The sequence below is a fragment of the Bubalus bubalis genome, chromosome 11, assembly GCF_019923935.1.
Source record: "Bubalus bubalis isolate 160015118507 breed Murrah chromosome 11, NDDB_SH_1, whole genome shotgun sequence".
NCBI lineage: Eukaryota > Metazoa > Chordata > Mammalia > Artiodactyla > Bovidae > Bubalus > Bubalus bubalis.
This window is the reverse complement of record NC_059167.1, coordinates 38,360,963-38,377,541: the sequence shown is the minus strand read 5'-3', so window position 1 is coordinate 38,377,541 and position 16,579 is coordinate 38,360,963. Positions and strand designations below refer to the sequence as shown.

The 16,579-nt window shown below is 36.0% G+C and overlaps 1 protein-coding gene and 1 long non-coding RNA gene across 5 annotated transcripts in view; one reads left to right on the top strand and one right to left on the bottom strand.

Moving 5' to 3' along the window:
* The window catches only part of SLC30A4 (solute carrier family 30 member 4), a 32,033-nt gene extending 19,858 nt beyond the window's left edge, over positions 1-12,175 (top strand). The window contains exons 4-8 of the mRNA XM_025295517.2: positions 3,556-3,709; positions 5,149-5,350; positions 6,173-6,278; positions 7,037-7,171; positions 7,788-12,175. Coding sequence (XP_025151302.2) covers positions 3,556-3,709; positions 5,149-5,350; positions 6,173-6,278; positions 7,037-7,171; positions 7,788-7,942 — 752 coding nt within the window. The 3' untranslated portion in view covers positions 7,943-12,175. The remainder of the gene's footprint in view (positions 1-3,555; positions 3,710-5,148; positions 5,351-6,172; positions 6,279-7,036; positions 7,172-7,787) is intronic.
* Positions 1-16,579, bottom strand: part of LOC102408072 — a 43,076-nt gene that overhangs the window by 5,099 nt on the left and 21,398 nt on the right. For 2 of the 4 annotated variants that reach the window (XR_006542751.1, XR_003112298.2), the window contains exon 3: positions 4,311-4,344. This is a non-coding gene — a long non-coding RNA (uncharacterized LOC102408072). Of the gene's footprint in view, positions 1-1,845; positions 1,891-4,310; positions 4,345-16,271; positions 16,496-16,579 lie in introns of those variants that run through there. The other 2 variants (XR_006542752.1, XR_329122.3) reach the window with 2 other exon arrangements.

The window sequence follows — 16,579 nt, the reverse complement described above, 5'->3', positions numbered from 1 at the left end:
TTTAGTTCTTTGGCCCATTTTTTGATTGGGTCATTTATTTTTCTGGAGTTGGGCTGTAGGAGTTGCTTGTATATTCTCGAGATTAGTTGTTTGTCAGTTGCTTCATTTGCTATTATCTTCTCCCATTCTAAAGGCTGTCTTTTCACCTTGCTAATAGTTTCCTTTGATGTGCAGAAGCTTTTAAGGTTAATTAGGTCCCATTTGTTTATTTTTGCTTTTATTTCCAATATTCTGGGAGGTGGGTCATAGAGGATCCTGCTGTGATGTATGTCAGAGAGTGTTTTGCCTATGTTCTCCTCCAGGAGTTTTATAGTTTCTGGTCTTACGTTGAGATCTTTAATCCATTTTGAGTTTATTTTTGTGTATGGTGTTAGAAAGTGTTCTAGTTTCATTCTTTTACAAGTGGTTGACCAGAGTTCCCAGCACCACTTGTTAAAGAGATTGTCTTTAATCCATTGTATATTCTTGCCTCCTTTGTCGAAGATAAGGTGTCCATATGTGCGTGGATTTATCTCTGGGCTTTCTATTTTGTTCCATTGATCTATATTTCTGTCTTTGTGCCAGTACCATACTGTCTTGATAACTGTGGCTTTGTAGTAGAGCCTGAAGTCAGGTAGGTTGATTCCTCCAGTTCCATTCTTCTTTCTCAAGATCGCTTTGGCTATTCGAGGTTTTTTGTATTTCCATACAAATTGTGAAATTATTTGTTCTAGCTCTGTGAAGAATGCTGTTGGTAGCTTGATAGGGATTGCATTGAATCTATAGATTGCTTTGGGTAGTATACTCATTTTCACGATATTGATTCTTCCAATCCATGAACATGGTATATTTCTCCATCTGTTAGTGTCCTCTTTGATTTCTTTCACCAGTGTTTTATAGTTTTCTATATATAGGTCTTTAGATTCTTTAGGTAGATATATTCCTAAGTATTTTATTGTTTCCGTTGCAATGGTGAATGGAATTGTTTCCTTAATTTCTCTTTCTGTTTTCTCATTATTAGTGTATAGGAATGCAAGGGATTTCTGTGTGTTGATTTTATATCCTGCAACTTTACTATAGTCATTGATTAGTTCTAGTAATTTTCTGGTGGAATGGGGAGGGAGGAGGGAGGAGGGTTCAGGATGGGGAACACATGTATACCTGTGGCAGATTCATTTTGATATTTGGCAAATCTAATACAGTTATGTAAAGTTTAAAAATAAAATAAAATTAAAAAAAAAAAAATACTCTAAAGGGCAAATTCGAAGAATCACTTTTGTGCTTACAATTTACTGGGGCCCATATGGATGAACACAAAACCTCAAATTCTGTAATGAAAAGGTTGATTCAAAATAAATATTTTTTAATTAAAAAAAAAAAAAAAGAAAAATGTTATATATTTTCTTTCTGTTATTGTTCTGAGTGTCAACACTAGTTTTATATAATAATTATTTTTAAATGTACTTTACATTGCACTATATTAATAATTTTAAGATATAAAATTTTTTCTACTTCTTACTCACATGGTGTAAAGCATATATAGTGGAACATTATCCATGTCTCCTAGCCATCCATTTCCTTCACAATCTGTTTTTATCAGTATTTTGTATATTCTTCCAGAGTTTGCATGTACAGATCATTATTTATATATTCTCTTTCTTTTGGCACAAATGCTAACATATCATATATACTGTTGTGTACTTTTCTTTTTTCACATAGATGATTCCTTATTAAAACATTAAGAGCTCAACGCTTTTTTCAGATTCATAATATTCCATGCTACAAGGCTCCTACTAATCACTTCTTTTATTGTTTTCACTTGTTTGCTATTATATGTAATATTTGATAAATAGATTGTTAACATACCTCATTTTGTGTACGTGCAGCTCAGCTGGCATGTGTATATCATTCCTGGAAGAGGAATTCCTAAGTCAAAGTGCATTCATGCATACTTACATGCCTTTAAAAATGGGTTTGTTTTTCTTTAGTCTAAAGACAAATGTGTTTATAGTAAAAACTTAAAATTTTTCAAGTGTTACAAAAAAGAATAAAGGGAAAAATAAATTCCCCAAGCACTCACTCTCACTTCCCAGGTATAACATTTTCTTGTCAATCTCTTCTTGTGATTATCAATTTGCCTGATTTTTTTTCTTTTTATTTATTTGGTTAAATATTTATTTGTTTGGCTGAGTCAAGTCTTTGTTGCTACATGCAGAATCTTTCACTGTGGCACACAAACTCTCTAGTTGTGGTGCATGGGCTCAGTAGTTGTGGCACGTGAGCTAAGTAGTTGTGTGTGGAGTTAGTTGCTCCAAGGCATGTGAGATCTTAGTTCCCCATCCAGAGATGGAATCTGTGTCCCCCTGGATTGCAAGGTGGATTCTTAACCACTGGATCACCAGAGAAGTCCCTTTTTTTCCCCTTTTTTAAAAAATATAAATAAACCAACAAGGACCTACTGTATAGCACAGGGAACTGTGCTCAATATTTGTTATACTGGGGCTTCCCCAGTGGCTCAGTGGTAAAGGGTCTGCCTGCAGTGCAGGAGACAGAGGTTCGATCTCTGGGTCGGGAAGATCCCTAGGAGGAGGGCATGGCAACCCACTCCAGTATTCTTGCCAGGAGAATCCCATAGACAGAGGAATCTCGCAGGTTATGGTCACAAAGAGTTAGACACAACTGAAGTGTTAGACACAACTAAAGTGACTGAGCATAAGAGAAGAAAATCTGAAGAATATATATATACACACACACTGTACTGTACAACTGAAACTAACATATTGTAAATCAATTATACTTCAATTAAAAATACCTATATATATGATTATGGCTTCCCATTATGTATATACCATAATTTATCCATTAAGTTCCTTATTGGTGGGCATTTAAGATGTCTCTGGATCTTTTTTTATACTACAGGCTAAGCTACAGTAGAAAATTTTGTAGATGTCTTTGTATACATATGGATATGTTTCTATTGGATAGACTTTTAGAATTAAGGAATATATGCATTTTAAAATTGTATTAGTTTTACTAACTGCTTTCCAAAAAGATAGCTTTATTTTATGCTTCTATCAGTATATCTTTGCTAACTATGGCTGTTAAACTTTTTAACATTTGCCAACTTAGTAAGGGGCAAAAGGAATTATTTGAATTTCTTGTATTATGGTTGATTTTGATACCTGTTTCTTTTCTGTATATTACTATTTGTGTCCTTTACCCATTTTTCTTATGGGTTTTTTTTATTGATTTGTAAGTATATCATCTATGGAGAAATTAGTCTGTAATCAAGTATGTTACAAATTCTTTCTCAGTTTTTTTCATTTTGTTTGTAAATATATATAATTTGACCCTAAAGAGATGAGAAGGAGGTGGGGAGTGGTGGGAATGAATTAATAGAGGATCCAAAGCAAACAACAATTTTTTAAATAATAAAAATGACATGACAAAAAAAATATAATCCCTTTATCTCCTTAGAGGGAAGAATATATAAATTAGAGGCTGTACAGTATTTAGTATGTATGAAGTATAATAACCATTCTACAAATATATTTTTTTTAATATTTTTCCTTCCAGAGGTTCTGTCAGCTATGATTAGTGTGCTGTTGGTGTATATACTAATGGGGTTCCTCCTCTATGAAGCTGTCCAAAGAACTATCCACATGAAATATGAAATAAATGGAGATATAATGCTCATTACTGCAGCTATTGGAGTTGCAGTTAATGTGATGTAAGCTGTATTTTTTTTTAATTTAATAAGCTTTATTTTTTAAAGCAGTTTTAGGTTCACTGCAAGCACTTCTCATATGTACGCTATCCCAACACATGCATAGCTTCCCCCATTATCGACATCCCCCACCAGAGTGGTACACTTGTTAATACAAGCCATGAGCTGTACATTGACACATCATTACGGCACAGAATCCATAGTTCACATGAGGGTTCACTCTTAGTGTTAAACTCATTCTATGAGTTTGGACAAATTTATAATGACACTGTCTACCATTATCGTATCACCTCTGTATTGTGTTCACATTAATATTTTCAAGTATTGTGAACTTAGAGACTATTGTGTATGCATTCAATAATGTACAGTGATATTTTAATATATTTTGAAGTTTTATAGTACATTAATTTTTCTTCTAAATGATAATAAAATACTGTTGTGGAATTATATAAGTTTCTCATGGGTTTGCTCAGGTATACTGAAGTTTGACTAACAATTTAAGTAGGACAAAGTTTTTAAAATAACTTTTATAGTATTTTTATTTTAATAAGTTTTTCTAACTACCAAATTTTTTCCTAAAAACTAAAAAATCTTTAATACTTACTTAATCACTTGGGCCAGGGTTCAGTAAACTTTTTCTGTAAAAGGACCAGATAATAAATATGTTAGGCTTTGAGAGCCTCTTTTACATATACTCAGCTCTACTGCTATAGAACAGAAGCACCCACATTTAGTATGTAAACAAATGAGCATGGCTGTGTTCCAATAAAACTTTATTTGCAAAAGAAAAAAAAAAATGTATAAAACAGGAAGTGAGCCAACTATGGTCTACAGACTCTGGTTTGCCAGTCCCTGTACTAATGGCCTCCATTCATACTTAGAATAAAATCAAAACATTTTACCATGGCCATTTTGTTAGATCTTATGTACCTCTCCAGCTCACCTCCTAGCATCTTGGTCACTTTATTCTAGCCACAGTGGCTGTTTCGCTTTTTAAAGCACATAGAGCACATCTTCATCTTAGGGCCTTTGCCCTGGTGGTCCTTCTGCCTAGAACACTCTTCCACCACCACTTGCTTCCTGACTTCATTCAAGTCTCTACTCAGAATCCTAGTGAGGCCTTTTCTCATCACTCCCCATCACTCTCCATCTCCTTGCCATGCTTTACTTTTTCTTCAAAGCATTCACATTGTCAACCAGTACATTATGTATTTATTTGTTAATTCTCTGCCCTCTCTCCTGGAACATAAGTTCCATGGGGATATGTCTGCCTTACCACTATCTTGACCCCAACACCTAGAACAGTACCTGATACATAACAGGTGCTCAAATATTAATTAAATGAATGAGTTTCATGTTGCCTCATTAGTGCCTGATTAGTAACAAATATTTTAATCAATAATATTAGAAAGAATAATAATCTTTTCTTTTATTCTTAACAGAATGGGGTTTCTGTTGAACCAGTCTGGTCACCATCATGCCCATTCCCACTCCCTGCCCTCAAATTCTCCTACCACAGGTCCCAGATGTGGACACAACCAAGGGCAGGATAGCCTGGCAGTGAGAGCTGCATTTGTACATGCCTTGGGGGATCTGGTACAGAGTGTTGGTGTGCTAATAGCTGCATACATCATACGATTCAAGGTAACATAATCACTAATTCTTCGATTTTAAAATATTATTTAATTTCAACAAAAAATGACTGGACTTCTCTGGCAGTCCAGTGGTTAAGACTCTGTGCTTCTAATGTAGGGGGCATGGGTTTAATCCCTTTTTGGGGAACTAAGATTTGGGGAACTAAGCTGCTGTGCGGCTTGGCCAAAATAAAAAACAAAACTAAACTAAAGGTCACAACTATCTTTTATCAGTATGCTAGACACCAGTGCCAGTCCTATTCATTTTGCATTATGCAAACATACCTGAACTATCAGTATCACTTTTTTATTAGCACTAGTCAGAAGAGTATCACCTCAAGGAATAACTTATCTATTGGTTTTGGTGGTGCTTTCACTGAAAAACTCGGTTTTAAGCTTTGTCACTCAACTACTAATACTGGAATATATACCAGAATGAAAATTCAGAGATCTGAGTTCTGGTGTTGGCTCTGGCTGTAATGCTTTGATCTTAAGCAAGTCCCCCAGCTCTAAACTTGAGTTCCCTCTGCCTTAATACAAGGGGCTTAGACCAGATGGATGGCTGCTGAAACTCCTTTCAATTCTGATAGTCTGTGGCTTATGACTGGGAGATTTAGAGGAGGCACAGAGGAAAACAGTTGAATAAATGGCTAAACTTCTGGAAATGGGTTTCACAAAGAACAGTAGACATTTCTCAACTGGCAATATCCAAGTTCTAAAGATATGCTCCAGTCCTGCTAAAGAAGGGACAGAGTATGCCTTGCTTTGCTTTTCGGACTTGTTTTATGTCTGTTTGTATTTAATCACACAATTTTGATTTGTCTCTTTTCAGCCAGAATACAGGATTGCTGATCCCATCTGTACATATGTGTTTTCATTACTTGTGGCTTTTACAACCTTTCGAATCATATGGGACACAGTAGTGATAATTCTAGAAGGTAAGCTCTCTGGTATCCCCATTGTGACTTTATTATTTCCCTAAATCAGATTGGGGCTGTTGGCGGGAGGGATTCTCGAGGGTAGGAGTCATGTCTTTCTTTTTACTAATACTTATTAGTCTATAAACCACCTTATATGAAAAAACATACAAGAGTCAATGCGCTCTCCCATCTATTACCCATTTGATCTTTATAATAGCCAAGAAAAGTAGGCAAGGCAGACATTATTATCCCCATTTACCAACAACAAAACTGTGGCACAGTCGGGTAACATAACTTCATTAAGGTCATGCTGCTAATAAACTGTGGAGCTAGGACAAGAATTCAGCTCATGATTCTTAATGTAGTTATGTTTAGTAATTCATGTATTAAGTCTGTAATTCCCATTTAACTTGCTATTCAATTTCCAACATTCCTGTCTTACTGATAATAAGTATAAGCATGTAACTGTGAGTTCTCAAAAGTAGGTTTATCATCATTGTATGTTCCTTTTTCTTTTTGTCTATCCTAGCTTATTTATTAAAGTATTCTGATTTGGTTGACATTTCTTTTTGGTGAGCATTTTTTTAAGTATTTATTAACTTCTCATGTATATATATATGCATAGTTTATCTTAAAGTTTTAATGTAATTTAAAGTATTAATTTAAACTGAATTAGGTAAACCCATTTGGTTTCTTTTCTTAAAAAATGTCATATTAGTAATATATAACTTTTTTCTTAAAATAGCCTTTATTTATAAATGATCCATTCTGAATAGGTGTACCAAGCCATTTGAACGTAGACTATATCAAAGAAGCTTTGATGAAAATAGAAGATGTGCATTCAGTGGAAGATTTAAATATCTGGTCTCTCACTTCAGGAAAACCTACTGCCATAGTACACATACAGCTAAGTATGTTGCTGACAGTAAATGCTGGGGTTGGTGGACTTCTATCTTTAGAATTAAACAACTGTCCTTAGGAGTAAATAGGAAGACTTTTCTGCTGGAAAGATTTATTTTAAGGGAAGGGTGAAGCTCTTCAAAAGGTGAGTTGCAAGTCAATATAATGATAGCAAAGCGATCATTTTCTCTCTGATGAGATATTACAGAGAGATTTTTTGCCTTCAGATTAAAGGCATAAAGTATATTTATATGTTCTTTCTATATAGAAAAAGCTAGACTCTATGTTTTTATTTAAACATTTCACAGATTGATGCTTTTTATTTTTTATCAAAATAATACATGCTTATGGCTTTTTTAAAAAGACTACAAAAGATGAAAGACTTGTAATTGATGTCTAGTGTTCTTTCTCTATGCAAGAGTGCACTAGAGAAATTGGAATAATAAGAAGTCGTTCTGGCTTTGTGAACTGAAACACTTCTCGAACAGAATAGCTTCAAGAGGGTAGAACTCAAACTAATAAAAACATGTACACAGAATAGTATGATTGTTTTTTTGCCCTTTGTCTTGTTCACTAATAATGTAACAGTGTGCAGTGAATAGTAATGATATTTTCTTGATATTGCAGTTCCTGGAAGTTCATCTAAATGGGAGGAAGTACAGTCCAAAGCAAAGCATTTATTATTGAACACGTTTGGCATGTATAAATGTACTATTCAGCTTCAGAGTTACAGGCAAGAAGTGAACAGAACTTGTGCAAACTGTCAGAGTTCCAGTTCCTAACTGTGTATATATGAGAGACTGCTGCCTTATTTATCCTGCAGTCACAGATGTGAGAGCAATAAATGCACACCTGAGTGAGAAATGGAATCCCTGACAGCTGTGTCACTATCAAGCACCGGTCTCTCAAAACAGACACTCCAGCCTGCCAGTGCTAGTTTCTGTTTAATGGTAAGATGAGACTTCACCATGCTTCTCGTATGAAGATGTTTCTAAAACACTGTTTACAGAATGAGACATGACTCTACAGATACCTCACAGAAGACAATCCAAGACCGTACTTCACTAATTATGACAGTACATGTCTTAAAGAAAGCATCAAGAATTCAGTATTTGCATTTAAAAATCCTTTTTAAAGACCATTTTTATATCAAGCCAGTGCTGGAAAACTGATTTTTTTTTTTATTATGTAATCTTGAACCCAGCTTCTTGAATTTGACACCCAGCTCTCTTTTTACCAAAATTATTTCTCAAAGTACTACTAATTATCCAGAGAGTGGAATAAGCATGTATTCCTAGAGTTTCAGAAATGTTTTATTTCACAAATAAGTTTGAATCTTATTGTTATAATTTGTAATCAACTTTTTCCAGATAGTACAGGGTTTTGTATCTCAAAGTTAGCATTTTTGGTTATTTGTAATCTTATCAGAATCAAATATTTACCTATTGTGGCCACTGATACTAAATTGTTTAGGAGATATTTTCTGTGTTATTCTGAATAGCAGAAGTGAATCATAAATTCAAATTATAATATGATACTTTGAAAAAAAAATGGAGTGAGAATGGGGTGTGGGGTTTCAGATTTAAGTCTTCCTGAAATCACTTGTTCATGGAATTATTTTAAGAACAGCAAGAGACCACAGAAGGTAAACAATGACCCTCTGTCCTTTTAAAAACTGCCTTGCCTTTTGTACAGGAAGTTGCTTGGTACCTTCCTTCCTGCTTCCATGCCAGTTAACCTGTGGGAGCCCTTTCAGGGTAGAACTCTGGGCAACTAAGTTTCAGTGTGCCCTCCACCTCTCCTGTAGACCAACCACCTTCCTCCAGGAATAATTTCGGATCAATGACACAGGTTCCAGACACTGGGTTCCAGACACTGGGTTCCACGGACTCCAGAAATCCTAGGGTATAACTTTGAAGTTTTTCCAATAATAATATCATAACAGAAATGCCCAGAGGGATTGGGGGAAGATATTACTCTGAGAAGACAAAATTTTCAAGGGTTTTTGACCTTGTGTGTTCTTATGTTTTGAGGCAGGGGAATGGGGATGGACATTAAATCTGTTGTGGGGAGGCTAAGCATAAAAGTTTTCAGAGCAGAGGCAACTAATTGGTAACAAGAGGCAGCTGTGAATATTCATGTTTCATTTTGCAACTGTTGGTTTTGAGATTATCTTTATGCATGTTAGAAATCCATTTTCAAGAAGAACAGTTTCTTATACCAAGAACAGATACGGTCCTTTGACTCCTCAGAATCAGAGTACAGCAGCAGTGTACCAAGCAAGTTGTGAACTGAAATCCTAGATGGGCATGCAGATGACTCCTGATATAAATGAACAGGACACACGCTTTATCTTTCTGCCAAATACCTCACTATGTAATAAACCTAAGATAAAACCTGGATTTACCCCAAAAAAGGGTTGATGAGGATTAATGGTTCGTAATAAAACCTCGTGTTTGTTAAATATTAACTTTATGAGATTCTTACTGTGAATCTATTTAAAATAATGATTTGAATTTTTCAAAAATTTCAGTAGCACATAAGCTGTTGAAATCAAAATAAATATAAAATTAAAATACAGAGGGCAAGTAAGAATAAATGGGAGGCATTTCAGTGGACATTTGGGCACTTGTAGACTTTGAGCACTTAGCAAGAGAAGGAAAAAGAATATGCATTAATTATGCTAATGGATTTCCCCGTATTTGCAAATTGTTCCTTATAGCTACCCAGCTTGTTTCTTATAAATTTTCCTTTATCTTAAATAGCTATATCTGACTTATCATAAATAACCCATTCCTTGGAAAGTTACTTGATGAAACAGTCTGAAATACATTTGAGGATTGAAAGGATCCTTTTGTAAAACGCAGAAAGACCAAAAACTTTTATAAATCTTATAGTGTTCTCCTTAAAATGAGAAACACATGAAGTTTTCCTATGCTTTGCTTTTTGTAGCAAGAACTATAGACTTTGTACTGGTACTTCACTGGGAGTGTAAGATTTGAGGATTGATAGATTTAACTTGTAACTTATAAGACCCACAGAGAAGGATGTGAACTTAGCAGATATGACCAGGAATTGCACAGTTGGTCTGTCCTTCCCCCGCCTAGTTACAGCCCCTAGTTATACTCCTCAGCCAGCTCTCAAAAAGGGCTGTCCATTGTCCAGCAAAGGCAGTGGCTGTTTGTATAAACACCTAGCATTATTAATTTTGCATAAGGAAAACAGATCACAACATAAAAACTGGGCAGTTCTTCAGTGAGGTGTATTTTGGTTATCATTTGCAAATAATCGGAGTTACTTATGTGTATAACCTGTGTTTCACAGCTCTGACCAGATGCAGCATTTTGACTTTTATGGCCTATTGTTTCATTAATGACCATGCTGCTTTAGAAATATAACATGGGGAATATAGTTGCATAAAGCATATTTCAGAGGGCTTTGAAATGCAGAACCAGAAGCGACGGAATTCCTCCATACATTTTCCATTAGCTATTCCCTGTGTAATGTGAGCCTGGATTTTCACAACTTGAAGCTCCCATCAGTATTGTTTGCCAAATCACTAGATTTCTTATTTTACTGTTTTCCACTTCGGGTGCTTCATTCCCATTTTCTAAGACTAGTTTCCTGCTCTTAGGAGTCTCAGTGTTCTGGTTCTACCTCTTGAGCTCAGGTGTCCTCACTGAGTGTTTGTCTTCAGTAGAATTTTCCCAGAATAGACACAGGCAGGATCAGATATGTGAGCTTCCCTTTCATTTTAATATGAGGAAAAACCATCCTTCAGAGACAAAGCACCACTTATAAGTGTGTTTCTGGGTAAGATAGAACCTTTGTTTAAGCTGCTGATTGTTCCTGATCCAAATTTCTCTGCACACCGAGCTTTATGGTAAGTGTGGTAGAACTAGATGCACTGCACAATCACAAGCCAGGATCACTGCTAAGATTCAAATAACCACTCTTACCACAGAGAAGCATTCACTTCTGAAACAAGCACAATTAGCTAAATGTGTTTTCTTCAGTTGGTTCAACAAAATAAGGTGTTGTTATATAGAATTTGAGCCCCTTTGGAATAAGGTTTTAGATACTTTTGCTGTTGCCTCTGCCTTACATATAGTAAATTTAAAGTTACAGAATGTGTTCACAAGACTAGTTCATCGGGTTCAGTTTGTCTTTGAATCAAGCTTCACTTAGGAGCCAGTTGGGTATTATTAGTCACAAATGCAGAGTGACACTTTGAAGGATGTTCTGTTGAGGGGAGGCCAGCTTGATCCCCAAATTGTTGATTATGCCTAATGGCTCTCTAACCACGATATCATTTGCAAACCCTAGCTACAGATCTGTCCTGTGAATCCCACCAGACGGGGCTTCACATTTATGTTACAGATCGCTAGCCAGGGATATTGCTTGTGATGCCAGTAGAAGCACAGATTGTAGAGAAGAACCATCGTGGGAAGTCCTCAGTGTTAAATTGTGTGTGTGCCCCTCTCTTACACATTCCAGCCAGCCGGTCGTTGAATTCTCACTTTCAAAAGATTTAACCCATTCTTCTAGTCATATTGTGATGACCAACAATCATTTTCTAATTTTTGGTAAGATTGGAAAACACTTAAGAAGACTTTCCCAGTTAAACCTATGACAGTGTCAATTTAAATGTTGCAATTAAGTATATTCTGAAATAACTGCAACAAAATTGAAATGTGCCAGTATGTCAGCTTTGCACCTGAAAGATAATGTATATTTGGAAAGCTATGCTTCTCTAAATAAATACATGTTAATAAGTAAGCCATATCACACTTTAATAAATTGTATATACTTTCCCATATATGCTTTCAGAAACCAGGTATTTTGCATAATGATTGATTTTAGAAAGATTTTGAAGCTGGAGTCTGTCCATGTAATTTAAAATCAAACTATAGTATATGTATATGTACTGAATTTGCAATCTTCAAATTGTAATTTCCTATACATTTATTAAAGTATTGTTTTGCCATGTGGTTTATTAAAAAAATGAAAGTGTATACAGTGCCTTAAATTTCTATGTATTTAAAATTGAATAAATAATCATAATAGGTCTCAAAATGTATCTTCATAGAGAGAAAAGCATTGGAAAACAGATTTTAAGCTATCTAGTTTTAGAATCTCCAATTTAATGGCCTCTTAGATGTTTAAGAAATAAACCTGAAGAAAATCTTCCAGAGAGGATAAAAGAGAGATTGAAATAACCTTTATCATTTTATATCCGTCACTTCTTAAAAAAATTTTTTTGGCCATGCTACGTGCAGGATATTAGTTCCCCAACCAGGGATGAACCTGGACCCCTGCAGTGGGAGTGGGGTGCCCTAACCACTGGACCTCCAGGGAATTCCCATATGAGCCCCTTTTGATGTCCCTGCAGTCCAGCAACAATGGCAGAAAGGAAAGAAAGAAGCTGCTGTGGGAGTGAGTTTGGTGAGGCCCATCGGAAAGTGTGAGCTTAGTGCCCCAAGGACCTCCAACCGTTTCAGACCAGGGCTCAGACACCATACCTCACCAGGCCATCTGCCACAATCTGTATGGCCCAAGTTGCTGAGGGTGGTTTTCTCATTTTTTAACGTTAAAAAATCATAATAATATTTCATGATGTGAAAATTACATAAGGTAAATTTCAGCGTCTGTAAATAAAGTTACTTGAACACAGCCACACTCATTCAACCACATCTGCACTCATGCTACAGTGGCAGAATTGAGTAGTCATGACAAATATATTTACTGCTTGTCCCTTCATAGAAAAAGTTTGCTGGCCTCTGGTGTGCTCTTTTGTACCATTTCAGGACCATAACAGCATAAATGGATGCAGCAAGCTCTCAACAGAGCCCGCTTGGAAGTTCCTGTGATTGGTTGATCTGACAGCTAACTGAGTCACCAAAAGATCTTCTCCTCCCTTTATCATTTTTCTTTTCTTTATCCCCCTTGGAGTCTGGGGCCAAAATATAGAGAAAGGGTAGCAAGATTTCAATTACCATATGTTCTACATAATGTTCAGCAGCAAAGCCATTTTCTACAGCACCATGATCACCAGCACCATTTAAGAATACTTTTCAACATAAAGCTTATTCACCTGAATTTTTTAATTTTGCACATAAGTTATGACCAAAAAAAATGAATGAAATAAAAATATATACATGTTGAATACCTTCCATAGTTGGTGCCAACTGGGAGTTCACAAACAAAAAGATAATATTTTATCTGCTAAGTAATTTGAAAATTGCTTATAAGGCTTTTAAAAGAGTATGTTCTTTAAAGTTTTTCAGGTACCCAGCTAATAAAAGACAACTATTTTTGAAAATAATAATACAGTTTTAGATATATCAGTAAGCACTTACATGTTACATACTCTGTGACATACTCTTTGGTCTATTTCTATTTTTTTGATGTTTTATTTTTGGGGTTCATGTCATATATTAATCCTAATTTGGGGTACCAATCTTATAAACTTGTTTATGCTAAACTTTCAGCCTTACTTAATATATTAGAATAATATTTTGGGGTTATATTTCAGTTCCAACTATAATCTACTATAATTGCTATAAGCTGTGAAATAAATGAAGCATATATAGAAAGTATGAAGCCTATGACTAAATATCTCTTCGTGAATCATGGAGATAAGATGTTTAAACCTAAAATTGTAAGGTTCAGTGAAGTATCACCAATGAGCTCATTATTTTCAAGCAGCATTCTGGTTTCAGGCTCTCATGTGACTTTTACAGGACATAAACTGTAAATTTGGCCTGTGGGTATTACCAAACATGAAGATGATACTTTGTAAGTTACCAAATAGCTTCCGTGTATCCTGTCCTGGACTTTTCAAAGACTTGTTCTGGTTTGACTTTTAAATTCCTATTGTCTGTGTTTCACTTCCCAGTTTTTGCACATTGGTTTGTGGGTTGTGGTGGTGGTGGGGTTTTTTGTTTTGTTTTTTAATACTTTTGTTCATTTTAACAAAATTCTGAAAGTATGGAGAAGATGTGTATGGGTAGATTTTTCTCCAAAATATATTGAGGTAGTTCTTGTTAAGAGTATAGGGTTTTTTGTTGTTGTTGTTGTTGTTTAAGTAGCTTTATTACTTTGCCAAGGAAAGGGGGAACACAGTAGGCTAGTTCCTCAACAACTGTGTTGCTGGAATAGCTGGGATTTTTTAAAATAGGAAACTTTTACAGACCTCATGAAGCAAGACTAGCCTTAGAGCAAGACTGTTCCCTTGACTTTCCTAGGACTGAGGAAAGTCAGTCTGTCTGCACCTTCTCCTATCACCATTCCCCTATATCCTTTCCAGAAGAAACTTGCTAACAGCATAGAGGTAACAGGGATATATTTACCTCTGAACAGTGATTACATTGAATGTTTGGCCTCGAACTTCAAAACTGGGCTGAAGGTAAGAGTTTCCTGGACTTCCATTCACCAATCTATCATATTCAGCTGTGAAGGCTCCAAGGCAAATCCTAGTTCCAACAGGTTTTTTAATCAGTTACAGCTTGACCAAAGTTTCAGTATTTTCAGAACACAAGCATATTCCATTCTCTCTTTGCTTTTTTATGTAAGAACATTTTCCAAAGCCCAGGTTATTATTTTTTTTAATCCCTAAGACAAAGTATTACAGAATGTAGAGTGTTTTAATCATTGATATGTATTTATGATCTTAGAAGCAGTCTTGAATTTAAGATTACATGGTACTGAAATCAGGACATCTCAAAGTTGATTCTATTGGTTGGAAATTTTCTCTTTTTCTAGAATAGGTTGAGACTCCTTCCAGATACTGATTTTATAAGCATTCAACTAAATATTGCTCTTTGAAGGCCACCTTCATACCACTGAACATGTTATGGAATAGAGCATGAAACTCCTATGTATTTTTAAAATTAAAAAGGGAATTAAACTCTATTATGTTTTTGGAGAGCATGTTGGGTTATACTGTCACCCCTACAGATCCCACTCCCACTAGAAATGGCTTGAAAAACTGTAGGATGAAATCTATCCTTTGGGTAAAAACACAAAATCCTTCCAATTAGTGACTGCTTACTGCCATCCTACCTCCCCTACATCAGCCAAACTACAGTCAGCTCTTGGTTGATGGGGGAAGTAATGATTGCTAACATGTACTGATCTATTACTGCCCTTCAGACACTGTACCATGCACTTTTTTATGTATTATTTAATCCTCATGATGGTCCTCTGAAGATAATTATAATCTTCATTTTGCAAGTGAAGAAACTGAGATCAGAAAAAATTAAGTGACTTGCCCAAAGTCCCATAGGTAGAGCAGTAATTCAGGAATAGAAATCACAGATGACTCCTGAATATAGTTATACACATGTAATACAAAAACATGTAAACGTGTAATACAAAAGGGATGCATTATAAACTAATGCAGTTAAAATCACAACCAGGTTTTAGATAATAGGTGTATAAAAGTAAGAGAAGTATAATAGTTTAGGGAACGTTCAACCTTATATAATTACTTGCATGATTAGCAAGAAAGCAGCCAAAAGTTTACCGTTTGTTAATTGAGTTCCTGTGTTCTGAGGTACCAGGATGGCACTGAATCGGGTCCCAGCACATCCCCTTCCCTGGCCCTTCCTCTCCTTATTCCTCAGCCCTCAAGGCCATGACTGGGAAGGGCTGGGATCCAGGCCACAGGCCTTGGACGCCTCCTGGCCTGCAGCCAGCCACTCCTTTTAAGGTCAGGACACTGCATTTCCCAGCCCACAGTTGGTCTTGCTTGTGAGGCGGGAAGGGGAGGGAACTCCATATTACAGTCAACATACCATGGCATCTATTGGTCACAGCAGCCCCCCCAAATCTTAATTCATGCATGGTTTGGGTGGGGGAGGAAGGGGTTAAATTAAGAAAGGGCTGTACCCGCCAATCGGCTATCATCAAGACAGGATAGAGACAAAGAAACAGCTCAGAAATACTGCATAGAGAATGTGAACCCACAGGAAACAAAACAAAACACAAGCCTCTGGTAATTCATAGAAATTTTCAAGAAGAGAATGAACTTCCCACAAGTCATGGAATTATCAGCTAAAGTTGATCTCATCTTGCTTGGAAGTGGGTAAAATCTGGTGTTATCTGGGTTAGTTGCTGCTGCTGCTGCTAAGTCGCTTCAGTCGTGTCTGACTCTGTGCAACCCCATAGACTCGCCCATCCCTGGAATAGTTACTAGGTAGCTCCAAACCAAACAAATGCTCTCATTGTGAGCTCGCACAGAGGCAAAGTCTCTCAGACGGTTTAGGTTATCATCCTGGTTCTCCAGAAGAATGGGGGGAAATCACTGAACTTCTGTGCCTCAGTTTCTCCACCTGCAGAATGGGGACAATAAGTGTCTCTACTTAATGTGACTTTCACAAGAATTAAATGACCAACATAATCAAAGTCTTAAGAAC